Source organism: Pteropus vampyrus, unplaced genomic scaffold (assembly GCF_000151845.1).
Source record: "Pteropus vampyrus isolate Shadow unplaced genomic scaffold, Pvam_2.0 Scaffold98, whole genome shotgun sequence".
NCBI lineage: Eukaryota > Metazoa > Chordata > Mammalia > Chiroptera > Pteropodidae > Pteropus > Pteropus vampyrus.
Window position 1 is genome coordinate 4,117,461 of NW_011888879.1, and position 21,435 is coordinate 4,138,895.

General features: G+C 36.0%; 1 protein-coding gene and 1 pseudogene across 1 annotated transcript in view; both read right to left on the reverse strand.

Moving 5' to 3' along the window:
• Window positions 1–21,435, reverse strand: part of HMCN1 (hemicentin 1) — a 408,502-nt gene that overhangs the window by 163,654 nt on the left and 223,413 nt on the right. The window contains exons 26-36 of the mRNA XM_023533191.1: window positions 18,341–18,535; window positions 17,158–17,288; window positions 16,846–16,993; window positions 14,749–14,875; window positions 12,109–12,263; window positions 7,742–8,020; window positions 6,946–7,227; window positions 6,133–6,241; window positions 4,986–5,155; window positions 3,646–3,800; window positions 227–350 (exon numbers count right to left, since the gene is read on the reverse strand). Of these exons, the coding sequence (XP_023388959.1) occupies window positions 227–350; window positions 3,646–3,800; window positions 4,986–5,155; window positions 6,133–6,241; window positions 6,946–7,227; window positions 7,742–8,020; window positions 12,109–12,263; window positions 14,749–14,875; window positions 16,846–16,993; window positions 17,158–17,288; window positions 18,341–18,535 (1,875 nt within the window). The remainder of the gene's footprint in view (window positions 1–226; window positions 351–3,645; window positions 3,801–4,985; window positions 5,156–6,132; window positions 6,242–6,945; window positions 7,228–7,741; window positions 8,021–12,108; window positions 12,264–14,748; window positions 14,876–16,845; window positions 16,994–17,157; window positions 17,289–18,340; window positions 18,536–21,435) is intronic.
• LOC111742650 lies at window positions 44–162 on the reverse strand (annotated as a pseudogene).

Sequence of the window (21,435 nt, forward strand, 5' to 3'; positions counted from 1 at the left end):
TAATCCTTTATTTCTTTTTCTTTTCTTTTTTTTGTATTTTTTATGCCTACAGCACCTGGTCTTCCTAGGTAATCTCCCATCCAAGTACTAACCAGGCTCGACCCTGCTTAGCTTCCGAGATCAGACGGGATCGGGCTTGGTCAGGGCGGCATGGCCGTAGATGAGCCCACCGCGTTAAATGAAAAGGCTGCAGAGCCAGTCTTTTCAGATGTGGAGATGGCATTACCGTGCACATGCAGTCGAACGTGCTGCTGTGCTTCCCCAGCTGCATTGGTAGCCACGCACGTGTATCTGCCAGCGTCTTCCATCAGGGCTTTGGCGATTTGCAGAATTCGACCAGAAGACTGGATCTAATTGGGAGCAGAAAGCATGACAGCATTTGGTACTTTACACTTGGGTTCGAAAACAAATGCTGAGATAGACAAACTCATTTAAATTTATAATATCTATTTATATTTTATGATGATATCTTAATTATCTCTTGATAGATGAGAGCCAGATCACTTCATCGTGCACAAGAAAATAGACTAATTTGATTGAAATGCTTATCTTACTCATTGGAAAACACAAAATAACCTCAGCCTAGCCTGCTGGTAAAGTCATAAAACGCCACCAAATAAAAGACCTTAGCACTGAACTATTAGGTATGTGATGAAAATTTAAGCTATTTGAAAAAACATGGTCACATTTATATAACACTTCATAAATAGTTTTAAAACAACAATCTTTTTTGATTAAATGGTCATGGGGCCAGAAAAACAATAAAATTATAAAATATGAGTAATGGAAATACAGATAAATTTCTTCCTGTTTTTTCTTCTCTCTTAAACCCACTGCAACTGGCCTCCATCATTTTGGGGCTGGCAATTCGGCAATTATTTTTCGAAATCAATTATTCAGAGGCTACCAGTAACTTCCAATCACAATATGCAGCAGCCTATGTAGTAATCTCACACTCTATCTCATCTACAACATTTGGCATTGTTGACTACATACTCTCTGCATCACTTTATTCTCTAGGTGTTGATGACACAGCATTATCCCTCAGTTCTCATCTTCTGACTTTCTTAGATTACACAGTCTGCTTTCTCCTCTTGTCTCATAAAAAGGAAACTTAACTTTCTTAAAGTTTTCAGCCAAACCCTTGGCTTCAGTGAAGAATCTTGTGCAGACTCCTAAATTTATAGCGTTGGCCTCGGCTTCTCTCCTGAGTTCAGTACTTGTGGTTCCAGCTATCTGATGGACAGGTTAGCACATGAAATTTAACATACCCAAAACAAGGCTTGCGACTGTTTCCTTGTATCTCTAAACCTACTTCTCATTGCACGTTTCCAATCTTGTTTAATGGTAGCCACTATTTTCCCATTCGTCTGGGTTTCAGAGGCCACTGTGACTCGCCTATTAATTATACTATTCCGTTTCTCAGAGCTGCTATTTTCCATTCTCACAGCCACTATGGGATTATAATGGCTTAATTCATATTCCAGTGTCTCCAGCCTCCCAAACTGTTAATCTATCTTGCATACCGTTGCCAGAATAGTTTGTCTATAATGCAAATTTGATCCTTTTACCAGTCCTCCATCAAAGCTCCTCATGGCTCTCCACTTTGCCCAGAATGAAATCCTAACTCAGCGTAGCTCTCCAGGCTTACCACATTCTGAACCCAAATGATCTTCTCTCCATATACTCCTGTGTAAACTCCCATTATTCTCCAGCCGTACTGTATTAAACATGTCAAGCAAAACATTCACACATTTATATTTACTTCTTGACTTCTGCACATGGCCTTTCAATGCTATAATTTCTTAAGACTCTGAACTCGGTCAGTTCCCTGTCCTATTTCTTCTTACTCTTTAATCTTCCCCTGAATTAACTCAACTGTGACCGTGGTTTCAAATGTCATCTACATGTCAATATCTCCAGGCAGACCTCTCCTTTGAGTTCCAAAACCATATAGTCAAAAGTATACCTGACATCTTCATTAGTTTATTTCAAAATTAACTCAACCTCCAAAAGTCTAAAACACAAATCACAGATTTTTCCCCCTTAAACTTGTCCTCCTCCAGTGTCCTATCTCACTGGGTGACATGGCAATCTACGCATTTATGAGGTCTGATTCCTGTGAGTTTCCCCTCAGCTTTACCCTGATACTTCCTTCTCTCTCACCTTTCACAAGCAATCGATCACTGATCCCTAATGATTTAACCAATAAATAACTCTCAAATATAGCCATGTATCCTCATCTCCAAGGCCAGCATGTAAGGCCAAATTTCTATCTTTTTCACCTAGACAAATAAGCCCTAATTAATTTCCAAATGTCGACCCTTGATCCTTCAATCCATTCTTGAAAAGAGTCCTGGGTACCACATAAAGCGCAAACCTGATCAGCTCTCTCCTCTCTTAAAACCTTTTAAAGATCTCCCATTGCTTTGTAGTAAAAATAAAATCACTAATATTACTTAAATGTCTCTTACCCGCTCTCTGGTCTCCCCTAATACCCTCGTCCTTGCTCTCTGTTCCTTACTCCATTGGCCTGTTTTTAGGTCTTCGAGAGCTGTCATTTCCTTTACTTTACTTTGTTTCCGCATGCACATCTTCTCTGAAATACTCTACTCAGTTCTCTTCCATTAATTCATCCATTTACTCCTACATATTCTTCAGGCTCTCTCCATAAATTACTCTCATGCTTAAAGGCTTTCCTCATTATCGGTTTTCACATCTCTTCATATTTTCTCTTAAAATTACTCATTATGGTTTGCAATTATACTTTTGTACGATTATGTGATAATGCCTATTATCCAGGTAAATAATTGTTTGCTTGCACTACGTTTGAAGGCTACATGCTTAAACTTTCATACTTAGCCAAAGATTAGATCCATTGGAGTTGGAATAAAAACAATAAAGGAGCAGATAGCCACCATTTGTACTAGGAAAAGAACTCAGCACAGCCCTCATTACTGAAAACTTACCACAAGCAAAGTTCAAGCCCACGTCAGTCAATCAACTTGATTCTAGCAGCTGTATCTATTAATCTGGACTTTTAAATGCAGCATTTAGATTATCTAGGTTTGAAATCTGTCTCTCTGTCTGTCTGTCTACCTATCAATTCAACAAATATGTACGGAGGTATAGGTATATGCCAGGAACTATAGTCAGTGTGAAGGATACAGAGCGAATTTATTCACAGGAATTGAGTGTCGGCCATCTTGAAGCTTATAAACTAGTTAAAATATGTTTTTCAAAACTTATTTCAGTTAGGTTAATGTTGATGTGACTTTACCCTAATCTCAATCTATTGTGAACAAATTGAGGATACTCTGAGGACTTAGTATTTATGAACACTGTTCATCCATGAAACATCATTTTTCAATAGATAAAACAGGTACAAAGCAAAATAATAAAAATACCAACCAACATATTAAAATTGATATACTTGTTAAGGTTACTAGTCTTTAATTAATTCCATTCTTCAAATCAAAATATTAAGTTAAATTCTAAAAAAACTCTAAAGAAAACGCATCTTGTTTTAAAAAATTTTCTGCAAAATCTGTCCAGAAAAATCTATAATTAAGAAAGAAGAAAGTGCTAACTCCAGGAGGATCTGTGGAGCTTTCTCATTTGGGGCTCAGCAATATTTATACTTACTTCGAGGTTTCCTTGGGCAGCGTTCACTGGCTGGCCGTCTTTTAACCAAGTAATGGATGGATTTGGAGTGCCATTGGCTACGCACTGTAAGGTGACAGGCTTGTATTTCACTACAGCTCTCTCAGAAAGGCCTGAGGACTTGATTGTTGGAGGAACTAGATTTAAGAGAGCAAGGAAAGAAGGGTGGAAGGAAGCGAGGGAGGGAGGAAGGGAGGGAACAGAAACCATTCATTAGTGGGGTCAAACTTAAAAATCTGTATGCAAATACCTGAAACAAATTTTTTTAAAAGGGAAAATCCCTATTTTGAAAAAAAAAAAGAAAGAAAGAATTTCATCCCATGCATTTCATTTACATTTTCAGTAATTATTTATTTCTTAACTATGGATCTCTAATTCTCCAAAGAATAAGTAAAATGTATTTATAGCAATCCACGGGTATGTTCGGCTTACACCTTTTATGTTTTCCTGATTTATTTTGACCCTCCCTTCCTCATTAGATCAGAGTGAGTTTCCAGCACCCATATTTGCAGTGCATGACTCTACTCCCAGCGAGGCTGATGGAACCCAGGATGGTAGCTTAATTTCCCCGCTGGATTCTCTCTCTCAGGAATTAGAATGGAGACTGAGGCACAGGAAAGCTATATTCCATCACAGAATTGAAAAAGCAGGGGGGGAATAAAAACAAAACAAAACAAAACCTCAAAACAACAACAACAACAAAAAAACATCCTGCACAGACAGAAGGGAAAACGAAGTTGATGAAGTTCTTAGGCTGTGACTCCCCAGCGGCTCTCCAGTTTCTTGTTCCAGTCCCTCCTTCCCCAAGGTCCGCCGGCAAGTGAGACACATAATAACCTGGTGGAAATGTGCTTCTGTCACTAGATTAGTGGTGCTAACACCACTGTGTCGGTTTTACGAATGCACGTGCATGCCCTGGGTCTCACGTAACATCCTCGGCCTCCATTCCTGGAAACGCCTTCAGTCGCACTCCCTCGGGTTTTGGTTAAATCCTTCGATGTTGACCTAACCAACTCTTCTGCTCGGAGTTGGCTTGCTGCCTCCTTTACCCTATTTGGTCTCACTCCTCAGACCCCAACTTTCTACGCAGAACACGCTTGCTAACCTTTCAGTTCTGTCTGTATTCACTCATGTGATATCTCTAGGGAAAGTCTCTGTGTTAGTACAGTGACGTAAAATCTACCATTATTCAACTCACATTCACATTCTTTACATTACTTTCCACAACTCAAGATTTAGCCAGAGCTGCAAGCTGAATTTCGTAACGAAACAATGCGTAAATTAATTTCAAATGTAATGCTGTTACCCCTTCCTCAGCATACCATGAACAGTCACTTCGAATCCTTTCTTGTGGTCTCCAGCGGTGTTCGTTGCCACACACTGATAAAGGCCTGTATCTGACACTTGAGCCTGAGCAATAATCAGTTTGCGTCCATTTAGTAAAATCTTGAATCCATCCCTTTCGTCAATTAGCTGGCCATCCTTCAGCCACCTGCAGAAGAAAGGCAAAAAGAAGTCTCAATATGTATTTTAAATACGTAACTAAATTCATATGTATGTATATGTGTGTACATATATATATATATATATATATATATATATATATATATATATGTATGTATCTTGGAGAAACTAGATTTATGTTAGATTTTTATATACATATGTAAAGATATACATTCTCAATTGTGTTATTTGTTTAATTTCCTATTTACTTACTTCATTAAATAAACTATAAATGGGGAAAAGAAAAAAAGAAAACTTGGCCTAACGCAGAAGTTGGCATGTTGCTGGAACCCAGTAACTATGTGTTGAGTTCTTCATTCTTCTATGGATTTAGGGCAAACGCTCCTAAATATTATTTATTTCAAATGTTTAAATATTAACTAGCAAAATGAATGCAATCCTAAAATATTTATAAAATAAAATCCTGAAATTACATAATATTATATTTTTTTCATTTCTTATGAGTTGTCACTTTCCATACAGTTTTATAATCACATGTGAACACAGTTTATTCCCTCTGCATATCCCATTGCACTTTGGAAATGAAAGATAAGTATTCAAGAGATGCTTTGTGAATGAAAGAATGAGAAAAAAGAATTGGTAAAAATATGTGTGTTAACTCTATTTTCCCAATGTGTCTGTTACATTTCTTTCTTTTTAGTCATTCACTTAATATTTCAGTGCCTCAGGAAGATCTAACAGATAAACTGCCTAGTAGTATGTCTCTATGAACTTAAAATGTAATTTCTAAGAGCATAAATAGAATCCCTCTAATTGAGCAGATTTAAGGACCCTGTGAGTATAAAGTAAAAGTTGCCTTGTATACAGAATGTGTCTTTTAAAAGAGGAATATAAAGAATATAATTTTATACAACTCTTTAGTGACATGGAATCTCTTTCAGGATAGCTCTAAAACACTCAAATAAAGAAGTGGTAGGTATTTAGAAGACATACCAAAACCCTTACATGATAGTTGGTGGGGGAGAGCCTGTCACTTGACAATCTAGCTCCAGTAGGTTATTAACCATCACTATGAAATAAGATGTTTCATCTCCTCCTTCTATAGCTGGCGGCACTAGAAAACAACAGAGATATAACATGCAATGAAATATATACAGGGAAAAAAGCACCATCCCTTTAAGCAATACTAAGTTGCAGTTTAGAACATTGGTTAAGTATTGTAGCAATTTGGTACATGAAGGGGATTTGAAATGTAAAATACATTTACAATACACAATTGCCAGGATAGATGAATATACTTTTGACATACTGTGGATTTTTCTCAATTAATCTAGCGTTATGGTGCTGCTGATGCCATCTGAATATAAAGTTGATTTATGTTATATGTTGCGTATTTTCATATGAATAAGAGAACTTCAAAAATCAGACCTCTAGTCAAAAATCGTTTACTTATAAGGAAGCAGAGACTCACGGTTGCAAGGTGACCTCCCAAGGCCCAGACACTAAGCTTCCTATCGTCCAGACAGTGTTTGTGACAGAAAAGCACGTTCTCACGCACTGCAACCAGCTGTAAAATGCACCTGTGCACTTACAGATACAAAGTATACCTGTCCAAATCGGTGGAAGATGTACCTGCGTTTTTAGATCTTGGGCCTCTGGTGAGAAATCTACCATTTGGTAATGTGCAGTCTGGAGTTGAACAGATAACTAAACTTTCTCTAAGATTGTGTTATTATTGCATGACCAAAAAAAAGCATTTAATAAACTAGTCAGGTTTGGCAATGAATCTGAGAATCCAGTTGGCGTTTCCTTATTTACCTAAGACATCAACTTCGTATCTGATTTCTTTTTCTCCCGCCACACTGGTAGCCACACATACATACTGTCCCCGATCGACTTCCAGGGCACTCATAATTTCCAGTTTCTTCCCACCAACTTCTATGCGGATATTATCACTGGCTTTCACAGGTACACCGTCTTTTAACCAGGTGAGAACTGGAGGCGGGTTGCCGGCAGCTTTACACTCCAGCATCAGTGAATGAGTGACAACCACTTGTTTATTCAGAGGTACAGCCAAGTCACCTTCAATCATTGGAGGAACTAGGTAGAAAAAAGTAATATTTCAGGCAATTCTTTGAAACCTAATGAAATAAAGGTTTTTTGTTGTCGTTGTTTTTTCCTCACATAGTTTGACCATAGGAACTATCTTCATGTGTCCATCTTCCTCTAGGCTGCTGAAGAAAGAATTCCTTGACTCAGCTGATCTGCAACTATTTTAAATATCGTGGGGTACTCAATTATATCGTGTCTGGCTTCCAAAGGGCAAATAGCGGAGAATGATCTTATCCTGACAACTACTTTACTTTCTCCATAACAACCAAAGCGTGTGGCTGCTCCAAGTGCCATGGGCAAATGGTTGGCCAAATGAATGGACCACTTCTCGTTAACCGCAGCTTTTTAAAATATTTTTTTCAAATCATGGGACAAATTCTTCCCATTCCTACCCATGCACTGAAAAGAAGCAAACCCACCAGGACTTCATTCGTGAATGAACTGGCATATCAGAAAGCAGAGACAGAAAGGTACATAGTTAAAGCATGTATGTTTTCCTTACCGTAGACGTCTACATGGAACGATTTTTCAGCGCTTCCAACAACGTTGGTTACATGGCATGTATATGTTGCCGAATCAGAGACCTGTGCTCGAGGGATCTGAAGAAATTGTCCTTTATCAATATAAAGTGCTTGTGAGCTGGATATGATTGGCTGGCTGTCCTTATACCAAGTAATAGCAGGCACTGGAAGTCCCCGTGTTTCACACTCCAGTTTAATGATGCTGTTGATCAGTGCTGATATTTCTGTGGTGACATTCCCTCCTTTAATACTCGGTGGAACTACAAAGGATTTCAGAGCAGAAACAAGTCTGAGCTTCAGCATCTGCATCAAAATCTTAGATGCTATAGACATTAACATAATGCGATTAAAGTAACTATAAAGTTAATTAGGAAGTCTGTGATTTATCTACTGAAAATTAATTTCCTGTTTTGTCCATCTTTGTCACCCCCCTTTTGGGTTCCAGATGTCAGTAAAAAGCAGTCACAGCTTTAGTTTCAGGGGTTCATCTAAGTCCAATAGGTCATAATATAGTACTAAGAATGCTGTGTTTAACAAACAAACAAAACAAAATAAAACCCCACTTAAAGTAGATATAACATGTTTGAAATCAGGCCGAGGGAGCAAAAATGTCAGATGTGATACAACTTCATGCCTTCTGCCCAAGAAATACTAGCGGTCCAACTGCTTTCGGAACTAGCTACTGGTAGTAGCTGTGGAATCTTTAACTTTTGCTTCTTACATTTTTTTTTTTTTTTTAGAACTGCCAAGACCTCATTCACTCAGCTTTACTCATCTAATTGGCTACATGTGTATCTTCCATAATTCAGCAATCACATGCTGACCTCTCACAGCACACGAGGACTCTGCTGATGGAAAATCAACTCAAGTGGCTCAAAACGGCTACGTACTCTGAATGTGGTCATTCCAGGATCGTGTGATAATTGCCACAATTTAAAAGAAATCAAATGGCATGTGCCTGAATTTAATGCCTTCATATTACTTTATTTTAGAATAGGATGTTCTGTGGAATGTTTTTCTTATGACTGGACTGGGGTTCTGGGTTTTGGGAGGAAGATCACAGAGGTAAAGTGTTATTCTCATCACGTCGTCTCAGGGGTACATACTATCAATATTACTTATCACTGAGGATGTTGACCTTGACAATCAGGTCGAGGTAGTTTTTGCCAGGCTTTTCCACTGTAGAGTTGCTCTCTTTCCCATCTTCCTTTTGAAAAGAACCACTCTTCCTAGCCTGTGTATATGTTCTACCTTCCTTGAGAGGGAAATACCTATGTAATTTATTTGGAATTATTCCATTTGAAAGGCTCGTCTCTGCTCTCCAATTTATTTATTCAATAATTTTTTATATCAATATGGACTGATGGAAACTTATTTTATACTTTGGGTTATCATCTAATACTACATTATTTATTTTGTTTGTTCAAATTGTTCTAGTTTTGGCCAACAGAAGTTATTTCAGTTGGCTCCTATGTCCTTTTGACATACCCATCTCATTTTGTTATGTTCATACTTTCTAACTTTCTGATCCTACTCCATGCTCCAGGCTCATCTTGCATATTCCTGGCTCCAGCCCTAGATTAACCATTTTTCCAAGGAGCCCTGGTGCCTTTTAATGGAGTAGGATATTAGAAAACAGGATCTGGGTGCTGTGTAGAATATGTTAATTTTCTGATAATCATTCTTAGAGCTAGTTCATAGTGACATACATTCACATACACAATTTTTTCTCATTCATAAGTTAAGGTAAGGTCTACTACACTTGGCTCTTGAGAAAAACGACAGACGTTACTATTCGTGCTTAGCTATTTTTTGTTTATTTGAGGAGTCAACGCCACGTTTGAAAAAACTGAAGAATTAGCCTCTCAAAATAGTGTTCATGAAACAACTGCAAACAAAAATATTTTCGAAGAAGTTGAAAAAAACACTAATCCATTACAACCCGAAGTGTAATCTGCTAAGATGTGTTACAACTGATGATGGTAAAAAATATGTGTGGAATTAAAAATATATATATATGTGTGGGGGGCAGGAAAAGACTTAAACAAATTTATAAGCTTATTAAAACATAGGGTTTTAAAAGTCTACTTTTATTCCTTATATTGTTCATTAGAAGCACTTAGTGTTGAACATCCATGTTATTGAATCAGTTGTGTCCATGGCAATTTTATTTGCTCTTATGGACCTATACGTCATCAGTTCCAATAATTTTTGTCATAAGTGGAAGCTGAATATAACGACTCATCCCACAGTAATTCAATTCCTTAATGGTGGTAAAGTTGTATTTTAGTGTTTTGAGCTCAGAACATACTGAAATTTTTCTAAATGAAAGCTGTCCTCAAAAAACACTATTACTGAATACTGAATAATTCTGGAAATTGGTTTTGCTGTAAACTTGATATTCTTTCTGGTGAATTCAGCCTAAAATTCCAGACAAAAACAGCACTTAAATGCAAAACTTATACTGTGGTAGTCATTCTTATTTGTACATTTCCCACACTGTCAAACAAAACTGAGATCTCGATTCCCATACAAATTTGCAGTGGATATATTTTCTTTGCTCAAATTTCAGTTCCAGCAATGTTTGTCAAAACTTGATGAAAAGGCAAAAGAAATTTACATATTCGAAGTCCGTTACTCTCTGAAAGTGAGGACCTACCATCTAACCTTGAGTTGAAATTGATTAATTAGCAGTAAAATGGCATATTTAAAGTCAAATATCAAGAGAATATAACAGAATTCTATAAATGCCTTCTAAGCAATAAATATGGTCAATTAAAATCATATTATTTGTAAACTGATATCAGCATTTGACAGTACTTATCTGTGTGAAAAGACATTTTCAAAGATGAACTATATAAAATCTCACTGCAGATCAGTATTACAGATAAACATTTGCAATTGATTTTGGTGATAGGGATCATTAACACTGAACTCCAATTAAGTAAAGTGTTGTCTCCCCAAAAAGAATTCCATTCTTTCATCAGTAAACTTGCTTTACAAAAAAAATTACCAAAAACCAGAATTTCATCAATAAATGACTGGTAGGAATTTATTTCTGTTTTATTATGTAAGTACCTACGTAATATCCTTGACTTTGTCTTATGGTCTGCAAATTTATTATTTTGCCCATTATTTAAAAAAAAAGGTTTACCAAGTCCTGCTATAGATAATTAATTAATAAAAATTAATTTTAAAATCAGAAGAAAGAAAATTTTATTCAGACTTTAAAGTTTAACTTCGAAACCATTTATGTTATGTGTTAATCTATAACAGCATAACAAACTTTTGGCTCAAATCGACTAAATCAGTTGGCTAGCCTAAGTATTTAAACAATACATTCATGAAGGCAAGAATGTAGGTTCAAACAACTCCTTATCCTCTATGAATGTTTTACAAAGGAATAGCATTTATACTGAAAAAGATCTACTCTGAAAGTTTGTATTTGTGAAACTGAGAAAAATTACTCAAAGAACATCTGCAATTGATGGCAGAACAACATACCAACTACCAACTGCTTAAATCTGCCAAATGAATAAACGTCACTTCCTGTTTCAATTCAGGCACAATGTACATCTCTGCCTTTCAGGTGCAATGTGATAGTGACTAGGTGACTGCTTTGGATTTGGAAGATCTTGTAAAGAGGTGAAGTATCTTAACTTTTTCCTGAGTATCATACTCCACAGAAACACAGAAGACAGTGCAGTAGAACCACAACGAATATGACTGACCTACTGAATTCTATACCTTTCTATTGTGTCAACAACATAATATTCATGTGCCTTCTTTGCGGTTCTGTGCCTGAGAAGTAAAATAACTCTGACAGTTACCTTCCGCAGGGGGTATTGATAATTTTAGTGAAATGAAGGCTGTGTGTCTCTCGTTGGGACATAGCTGGGAGAAAATAGAGCACAAACATAGGCTTTTAAAATATTACTAAATGCTACAATGAATGAAAATAGAACAACTGAGTTGTTTGCACATCATCAACATCATCAGCTTTATTCTATGTCATGCATCTCTACTCTTTTTAGTTGTTGCTTTTTTTTTTTTTTTACTCCTTTAAGGATATAGACATTTATGTATATACTAACCACTTAGGAAATACCTGACTTCTTAAGTGAGATCATACGAAAACCACGTGACCACTTGAAGAAATCCACGCTGAATGATAAATTTGGATGTGACATTCTAGCCTAAAACACATGAAGATAGGCTTTCTTCTAAAATAAGTAGCATTTGCAATTATTCACTATGATTAAAAGAGCAGTTAACATTAGAATAAACTCTGTTTTTTCAATTTATACTAAGAATCGATGATAAATAAAAAGCTTAAAGTCACACTTACTATAAACAGTCAGTTTTATATCCTTGGCTTGTTTGCCAGCTGCATTGGCCACAGTACACTGGTAGCGTCCCTTGTCACTTCTCCGTGCATTTTTTAAATGCAAAACTTGTCCTCTGTCTAGAAGTTCAATATTAGGATCTCCCAAAAATAAAGGCCTAGAAAATACAAAATTTTATTCCATTTTTACTTTTCTATGTTTTCTTTCTTATTAATCACAACAAAAATCATGAAGTCATAAGAGGTTAAAAATATGAATCCAAGTTGAATTTTTCAGTATAAATCTAAAAATATTACAATGATGTGATTAATACTTCTATTCAGAAGAATGATATTATTAAACCACTTTACTAGTGAAAGTTAGATATTATCACTTTGAGATGAAAAGTTTCATTTCAAGCTTTACTTGTTGAACATTAATAGAGACCCGGCAGAGTCATTATTTACTTCATTCATTCATCCCTTCTTCCTTTTCTTCTGTTTTTATTTTGTTTGTTTTTTTGTTTGTTTGTCTGTTTTTGGTTTGCATAGCCAAAATTTTTACCATTATTTAGAAAAGAAAAACCAAGAGTATAGGAGCTTCAGGCCAACCAGTATTATTTTTAAACCAATATCATTGTAATACCTGGAAAAGTATTCACAATAGAATGAATGGTTATTATTAACTAAAGGCAATGATCATGCCAACTTTTTCAAAAAGTACATATTGTAATAAGAATAAATGCTTTTATAATCATAAATACTGAAAGATATTTATGCCAAAAGCAAATTATATAGATGTAAAGGAAGTCTTTTTCTACTATACAGAGTTATTTACAGACTACTGTAAAATACTCACTTTATATAATTGGCAGTAGCTTTACTTAATACTTGAAACATCATGGTTATTAAAGTCTATTATATCCCAAGAGTCATAAAATCCATTGACCTTCTTTTAAGAAGACCATGGCTAGTTTTTAAGAAGTTGTAGTGACTCAGTCACGTGATAAATAATTAGATGCGCTGCTATAGTAATAAGCCACTAGTCAGACTACAAGCTTAAATGAAAACACATTTGATTTTCTAGCATCTTTTACTATTACTTGGTATGACATTTCGTATAAAGTTCTCGAAAGCTTAGAAAATAAAGCATCTTAGCTTAATGCATTTTAACTGTTTAAACGAAGTGTACTTGAAGTATACTTGATAATGCTATTTAAACTTAAGTAACTTCGAAACTTTTATCAATTATTAATAATACAAGTAACATAAAAATTTTAACAAAAAAGGTAAGCATCATAATAAGAAAATATCTCCTTGGTTTCTTCCCCCTAATGTGAGTCTTCTCTCTAGACTTCTCGCCATTATCAATTTGGCTGGTATTCTTCTGCATATTTTTTCTAAACATTTTCACCCATAAATGATTCCAAAGGAATCTAAAGTTTTTATACATAACTGATATTATGTTATTGTTCTACTTTTCCTTTTACTCAAGTTATGGAGATAACTTTTGGCACATATAGTTTGATCTTCCTCTTTTTAATTGCTGCACAGTGTTTCACAGGATAACGTTGCCTAAGTTAACTACCCACTCTCCTAGTGGCAGGCTTCAGGCAGTTTTCGCTCTCCTTCATCACAGTGTTGCAGGGACTATTATTGCACGAGCCTGCCCACGACTGCGTCCCACTCCTAAATACTGAAGCGTAATTGCTACGTTACAGCACATGAGCATTCAAATTTTAATAAGTATCAACAAACTGCCTTTCAGAGCGCTAATGTACTGTCCCTGGCAGAGTACTGTATCCTCATTTCCCACACTCCAGCCAATACTTGATATTTCCAAACCTTTTTATTTCTGCCAATCTGACCTATGAGAAACAACACTGTATTATTTTTATTTATATTCTGCAAATTATTGAGGGCGAGCACCATTCAATACATTTTATTGCTGAACTGTATATTTTTTACTTGCCTGTTCCTACCCTGCATGCATTTTTCTATGTTGTTGTTGTTTGTCTTTCCTACTGATCTGTTAAAAGTTTACATACAATCCTGTATTTCACATACTGCAAATCTTTACTTTTTGCTCCTTAGGTCTTTATATAGCTGCTCTCAGAAACCATAATAATACACGAACTGCGGCCATGCTGCGAGAAATAAGCTTTCACAAGAAATATCAGTGTGGGCAAAGCTCAGCAGTCCTTGAACTTGAAGTATGGAAAACATCTAATTGCTGTTCCGTATTTGTTCCTTTTTTGCCCACATATGGAACTAGCTTAAGTATTCACCTTGCTGTCATAAACACATTTTACTTTTAATAATTAAAACAACTGTATGTTAAGCCAAAATTATCTCTGTCCTGGCATCCTGCATTTTTTATTCTTAGCCTGTGGACAGATTATTTAGGTTTATAATGAATTCGAATTCTTCTATGTTTCTAAAACAAATTACAAGCAATTATAAAGAGCCTTGTAATTCATAAGAATGAAGAAGTATTATAAGACTTTGAGACCATTTTTTGAACAATATTGTTCTTCCTTCATGTTCATTTAATAATACTCTGGGTAGTAAAATAATTAAGAGGGAGAAAATCCACATGTATTAATTTATACATCTATTTCCTATCAATTGGACCCTTGTAACAAACACAGAAAAGATACTCACTTGCCATCTTTGAACCAGCCAATAACTGGGAAGGGAGTGCCTTTGACCTGGCATTCAAGGGTTGTATCATGGTTGAGGACAACTGAGACTTCATTTGGGGAGTTAGCACCTATTATGGTGGGTGGGACTTGAACAAAGACATTTTATCATGAAAATCCATGACTTAGCAAAAAGAGTAGGGGGAAGGAGAGTAGATCATCAATAATTTCTATTGTATTTCAACAAGATCTTATTGTTCAAAGTATCACACAGTAATCCCTTTATGTACCAAAAACCAAATATGGAACACATTCATGAAAGCCTTGATAGTTGGACAATTATGTGGAAGAATTAGGGTATTATAAAACTCATTTTGTTCATATTGAGGAGTACTAAACCCATGTACAAAATAAGTTTAGAATATAAGTGAGCAGTGAAGCTTATATAATACAATTTACTACTGCTATATATTTTAGATAATGGCATAATTAATGTCAACCTTATAATGTTCAAATTCCACATATTACACCATAGTGCTATTTGAAATCTATTATTCTTGTCTCTTTTAAAGGGTTCTTATGCTAAAATTGGATATGAGATACAATTTTGACTATGCTAGTTTTTATTCTCAGAATTATCAAGCATATATCGAGCTCCTATACACTTTCCTGACCTTCTAATCCTCTCTCCATATCATGTTAAGGTGTTTGGTCTTCATTTTCAGAGCAATGACCAGTCACTAGAAGGTTTCAGTAGGGGAAGGGTGTGATCAGATGTGTTTTAAGACCACAGGTGGCTGCTGAATGAAGAGTAAATTCCAGTGGCAAAGAGTGGATGAAGCGGAGCAGTTAGGAAGCTATTACATTGATCTATTACATTGATAAATGATACTTTCATAGTGGTAATGGAATAGAGTAAAAAATTTAAAATAGAATTAGGAAGTAGACCTAAGAGGATGTAGATTTAAGGATTTGGAGAGAGGACGGTAGGAAGAATAAATATCAGGTCTGGCAGAAGCAAGTGCATGGATGGAGGTGCTGGTCACTGTGAGGGTTCACTAAAGGTGACCAGAACGGGTACTCCTTGAGACCTTTCTGTTTGCTATGCCACTAAGACATTCAAGTCAAGAGCCTGTGGAGAAGATTAGATCTATATCACTAGAGTTCAGAGAAGAAGTCTGAGCTGGAGATAAAAATTTAGGAGTCATCAGCACACAGAGAGCGGTCCAAGTAAATCAGTGTCAAGAGAAATAACGCCAATGAGACTAATGATAGAAAAGATTAGGTTGTTTCTTTTTATAGCCTATACTTAAATATAATGATGGTAATTTTGGTAGAGGAAATGCAAAGTACTTCGGGCTTTGGGAAGACTAGGGAGAGGGATTGCTTTGTTTTAGCAGTTTATGTGTGCTAATTTTAATGCAGCACCAGTTCCTAGACTGCCACCCCAGATTAACAAATCATATGCCTATTTTGATGAGCAAAATACCAAAAAGAGAGGCAGTCATTTTATCATATTGTAAACTTAAATTGGCAAATGTAATTTGACACACTAAAATTATAAAAATTTAAATTTATGATTACATGAAAAATTTTTAAATGATTTATACCCTAATTTATCATGGCAACTACCTGCTCTCAGAATTCTCCCCTCTTAATTAGAATCAGGCCTGAGATGATTTAGTTACAAGAACTAATTAGAATGCAGGGGAAGGTGGATTTTCTCTTCCCCAGCTCAATACAATCTAGCAGCTTCAGGAGACATCAAGAGCATGGATGAGTCTTACTCTTCATCATCCTGTATAGTTACTTCCCAGAGAATTTCCTGCCCGCCTACTTGGAGAAACTGGCAAGGGTAGTAATTTGCTATTTTATGTACAAGACAGTGTCAAATACCCATAGACTTCCCAGTATGATAAATAATAAATACCTTTAAACTTTCTATATATCATTAATATTCTGTTTAACCACTACTGAAGACAAAAATAATGATAGATGATATGAATGATATTTCTTCTATCAGTTTACTTTTTATCTCTTTACTCTTTCAAACAGTTAGCTCTATCCTATATAAGAAATGCATCTGAATCGGAGGTTTTCAAAAGAATGTTTTCCTTACCTAGCACATCGATGTTAAAATCCTTCTGCGAGGTGCCTGCAACATTAACCGCTTTGCAGGAGTATCTTCCCGCATCTTTTGGAGTGGCTCTAAAGAGCTTTAATATCTTCCCGTTGTTCACGATCTGAATGGTGCTGCTCTCGGTCACCTTTAAGGGCCAAAATGGTCAGCGTTATTTCCAATCCTAATATACATGCATAATTAAACATCGAAGTAAAATTTTTATAGTATTATTATTAAAAAAAGTCACATCTGCACCGTTTATTCAAGGCAGAGGCAAGGAGTTATGCATGTTTGGATTTCTGCATTTACCTGGACATCATCCCTGTACCACATAATGATGGGAGATGGAGCACCTTCAACTTCACAAAAGAGACTGGTCAGCTGGTTGACCAACACAGACACATTTGTTACTTGTTCTTTATCTTTAATTACTGGAGGAACTGCAAAAAGAGAAGAGTCGTGGCTAGATAATTTTGTAATAAATCTGATTTATAAAGTTTCTTTATAAATCACAGGCCTTTTAAAATAAATTCTGAAGGATGTGATAGCTAGAAAGGCTGGTTATATTGAAGACATGCTGTAATATAAAATGAAACATCCTAACCAATATATTTAAAAGTAACTCTTATTGAATTTTTACTTTAATTAGTATTTCAGGGTTTTGAATTGAGAATAAATTTGAGGGTAAATTTAAAGGAGAAGCTGTTTGTTCCACATATAATTCGAAATACAAACTGCTAGGGTCCTAACATGTCACATGGGGCTCATTACTTTCCTGATAGGAATGAATTTTGCCCAATGTCTATGGAAGCCAATATCCATCAAATTTCAAAAGCTACATTTCCTTTGACAAAATGACAAACATCAATTTCACTGAAGTGTTACTTATAATAGCAAAGAACTGGTAATGATCGAAATATTTATCATTTAATGGGGAAAGGTTAGGTATATCATGGTATAACCACATAATGGGATGCTATGTAGGTATAAATAAGAGTTAGGAATATTGAATAATCCCTAAGATAGATTATTTAGTGATGCAGACAAGGTGCAGAGTACTGGATATAATGTTCTCCTATATGTGTACCTTTTTATAAAGAGGATAAAAAGAGGATAAAATATACATTCATTCCTTGCATATGCATAAGTACCTCTGGGAAGACACACACACACATGTACATAAAAATTAATAACTTTCTTTGCCTCTACGGAGAATGAGTAGATGCCTCAGCTCAGGATCATGAGACTTTTGACTATGTATCTTTTCCTACCATTTGAATTTTGAATGATATAAAGTCACAATAAAAAATTACATGAAATTTTAAATCAAGTCAAGCAATTGATAATGCAATCAGATCACCACTGTTCTGTTTAATAACACTTCTATTCACATTAATATTAAATACTACTACATTGAGAAAATAACATATATAATAATTTGAAAATGTCACATATTCAATCACACGATTTTAGCACTTTTATGTTATTTTACCATGGACTTTGAGGTTATATTTTTTTTCTGTGGTCCCAGCTTCGTTGACTGCCACGCAGATGTATTCCCCACTGTCATATGTTGTAACAGAAGCAATAACCAACAATGTGCCATCTTCCAAGATAGAAATACTGGGCTCTCTGCCTGTCAGCTCTCTACCATTCCGTAACCATTTGATGGTTGGTTTGGGGGTACCTAAATGAGAAATTAAATCCTTGTGATATTTTGTAACAAAATTAAAAAATCACTATAAATATGTAAGTATACTGAAGAGAAATAAAGTTTTTCTTATGACTGCAATTTGTACCCTCATGTACAATGTTACTTTCAAGATACTTCTCCTGGCATGGAATTTTGAAGAGACTGTAGTATTTAGTACCTCTAATTCCTGATTAGTGTAGAGTTTGATCAGAGTTATTTTTATCAAGACATTCAGAGGACAGTATGGAAAGCAAAGCATTTTCTTGAGTGAGTTCATGGTAATTGGTGGGAGAAAAAGACTATATTGATCAAATGGACTAGATATGGGGAGAGTTTGGGGATAAAAATAAAGGAAGGGCAAAACTAAGACACTATCGTAGGAATACAACACGATGATTGCCCAACCAAGCAGAATGCATAAATGATGGAAAGAAATAGTGCTTTATAATTCACATTTTAAATAGGCCTGATATAGTAAAGATGAGGAACTTCTATTATCCACACCTTCTGGAGCTCTCATGCTGTTAAACACAGGGCAACAGAATAATTCCTGACTTTTTATACTGAAAAGAGAATTGAGAAAGCAGTGAGCAGAATTAATTTCCTGGATTTATTTATGATTAACAGCGTGAATAGAAGTGATGTGCTTATGAATACAAAGGATAAAACCATCGCGAGGTGCACAATAAGCTAAAGGACATATTGGAAATAGACAAACATTAACTTTGTACTAAGAATGTATTTATTTCCCAATGTGTCAGGCACTATTATAAGCACTTTAAAATTTACTTAATCCCTATAAAGATGGAAAGAAAGCACATTAAATAAAATGAACGGTTACAAAAGACATCATTACTAATCTTATGTTAAAGGATAATAAAAATATTAAAGAATGGTCATATAATTAAAGGCAAGTACAAAAGAATGGCAGGAAAATAAAAAAAAGTGTCATTAAGGCTAAATGTAAATTGAGTTAAGGACTTATAAAGGTGATTACGAAATCTGTATTTATGAAAAAAAAATAAAGCAAAAAATTGGCCTGTTTCACTGTGTTGTCCATAAAACTGACTGAGGAGGAAGAGGAGGTAGAGCTGAGGAACCACAGTGGTCTACGCTATTACAGGAAAAGGAGGTCTGATCATTTCCTCATATTTTTACACCTGCTCATTCCTTTATGGATTTCATTCAGACTTCTCAATTAATATCTGTTGAGTTAATAAATGAAAAAGCAAATGAATGATCAAAGAAATAAGTTACATTATCTTGAATTTGAAAATAGTAGAACAACCATGGACAAGATGAAATTCATTGCAAAAGATAATGAAAAGGCACCTAGCTACTTTAAATAAACTCGAGAATTATATCCCAGGCAAGAAAGGAGGACAAAGAAGAGGTGGTTTTCCGAAGTGGAAAAGGGAAATCAAAACAGCTTGGAAAAGGGATGTCCACGCCAGCACAGGGGCCAGGAGTCCAAGTGGAGAGCAAGGGGCAACAGCGCCATTGGCAGGGGTCCAGCGGCAGGTGTGCCCACAGCACTCACCTAAACTTAAACCCTTCTGAAGCTTTCCTCTCCGTGCTTTGCTTCCCTCCCTCATTGGCTCTGGGAATAGCTATTGAGACTTCTTCTGATGTCTGAAAAGCTTGTTAAAGTTATCTTTTAATGCTGGTAGAAAACAATCATTGCTGTGAGCTACTGTTGAGAGATGCAAAGTTTTGCTACAGAAACACAGGCAGCTCCGAGGACCTTCAACGGCTGCTGCCTTCAGGGCTGAGAGACACTTGTGGGAGCAGGAATGGAACCAGCAGCTCGGAGCCCTCCTGGAGGCTATGGGAAGCATGCTGTTTGGACTTTGTCAGAACTGCCACAAACCCATTTGAGTCATTGCAGATAAACGCACATGTGAAAGAGAGGATGTCTTTAATCGCCTACTGGCCATCTGGAATAAGGGTGATAGTGACGGTGCCTCTTTCATACCCCACCTGAAGAGAGATGCTAATAATATTTTGAGAGGAAGCATGGTGGATAGAAAACCCAGGACTTCAGGAAGAGAAGGCGCTTGAATTAGCCTCAGAGGGCTGTACAATGACCAGTAGAGGATAAATCTAAGAAAAGAGGTTTTCAGAAGAGACGTGTCCAGAAAAAAACAAGGAGATGGTCCTAATGTATACTTCTAACTGGGTGAGATAAACGTGGAATATTTTGAATAGCCCCAGCTGCCACATCTTAAAGAGCAGTCTTGTTAAAACAGAAGGAACTAAGAAGTGACAGAAAAACGTATGAGCTTCATGGAAAACACACTGGACGAGGCAAGTCTGAGAGAATGGAAAGTCTTTCCATTGAAGGAAATAAAATACCTGTGATGGAATTTTACCTCTTCAGAGAGCTGTTATTTGAAAGTGGGTTTAGTTTCTGTTATGCCCAAGTGTTGTAACAAGGATGGACAAGTGGAATTTTATAAAGATGTTTTAGGCTCAATAAAGAATTCTGGAACAATATAACATTACACCAAGGCCCACAGGTCCGAGTTATTACACACCTTTTGCAGGACATGGAAATGCAATGCGCTGATTGGCCACTATTTCTTGGAACGGAGTGTTAAATGGAGGTTCTAGATCTTCCAGCGTAGGCGGTTCTATCAGAAAAATAAATGCATTATCACAGGCTTTCCTTGGCGATACCGAACTCTCCTACAGCACCGTCAGTCACCTAGATTGGTGAGCTGATACCTTTTCTGATTCTTCTTTTAAATATAACTCATATTTTGAACTGCCAGATGTTTCCATCTAGATGTGACCTAGGAATCTAAAACGCAAAACGTCTCCACAAAAGTTCATTAATTCATTACTTCATACAATCCTGTCCTATTTCCTTTATTCCCTCAGTTAAGGCATCC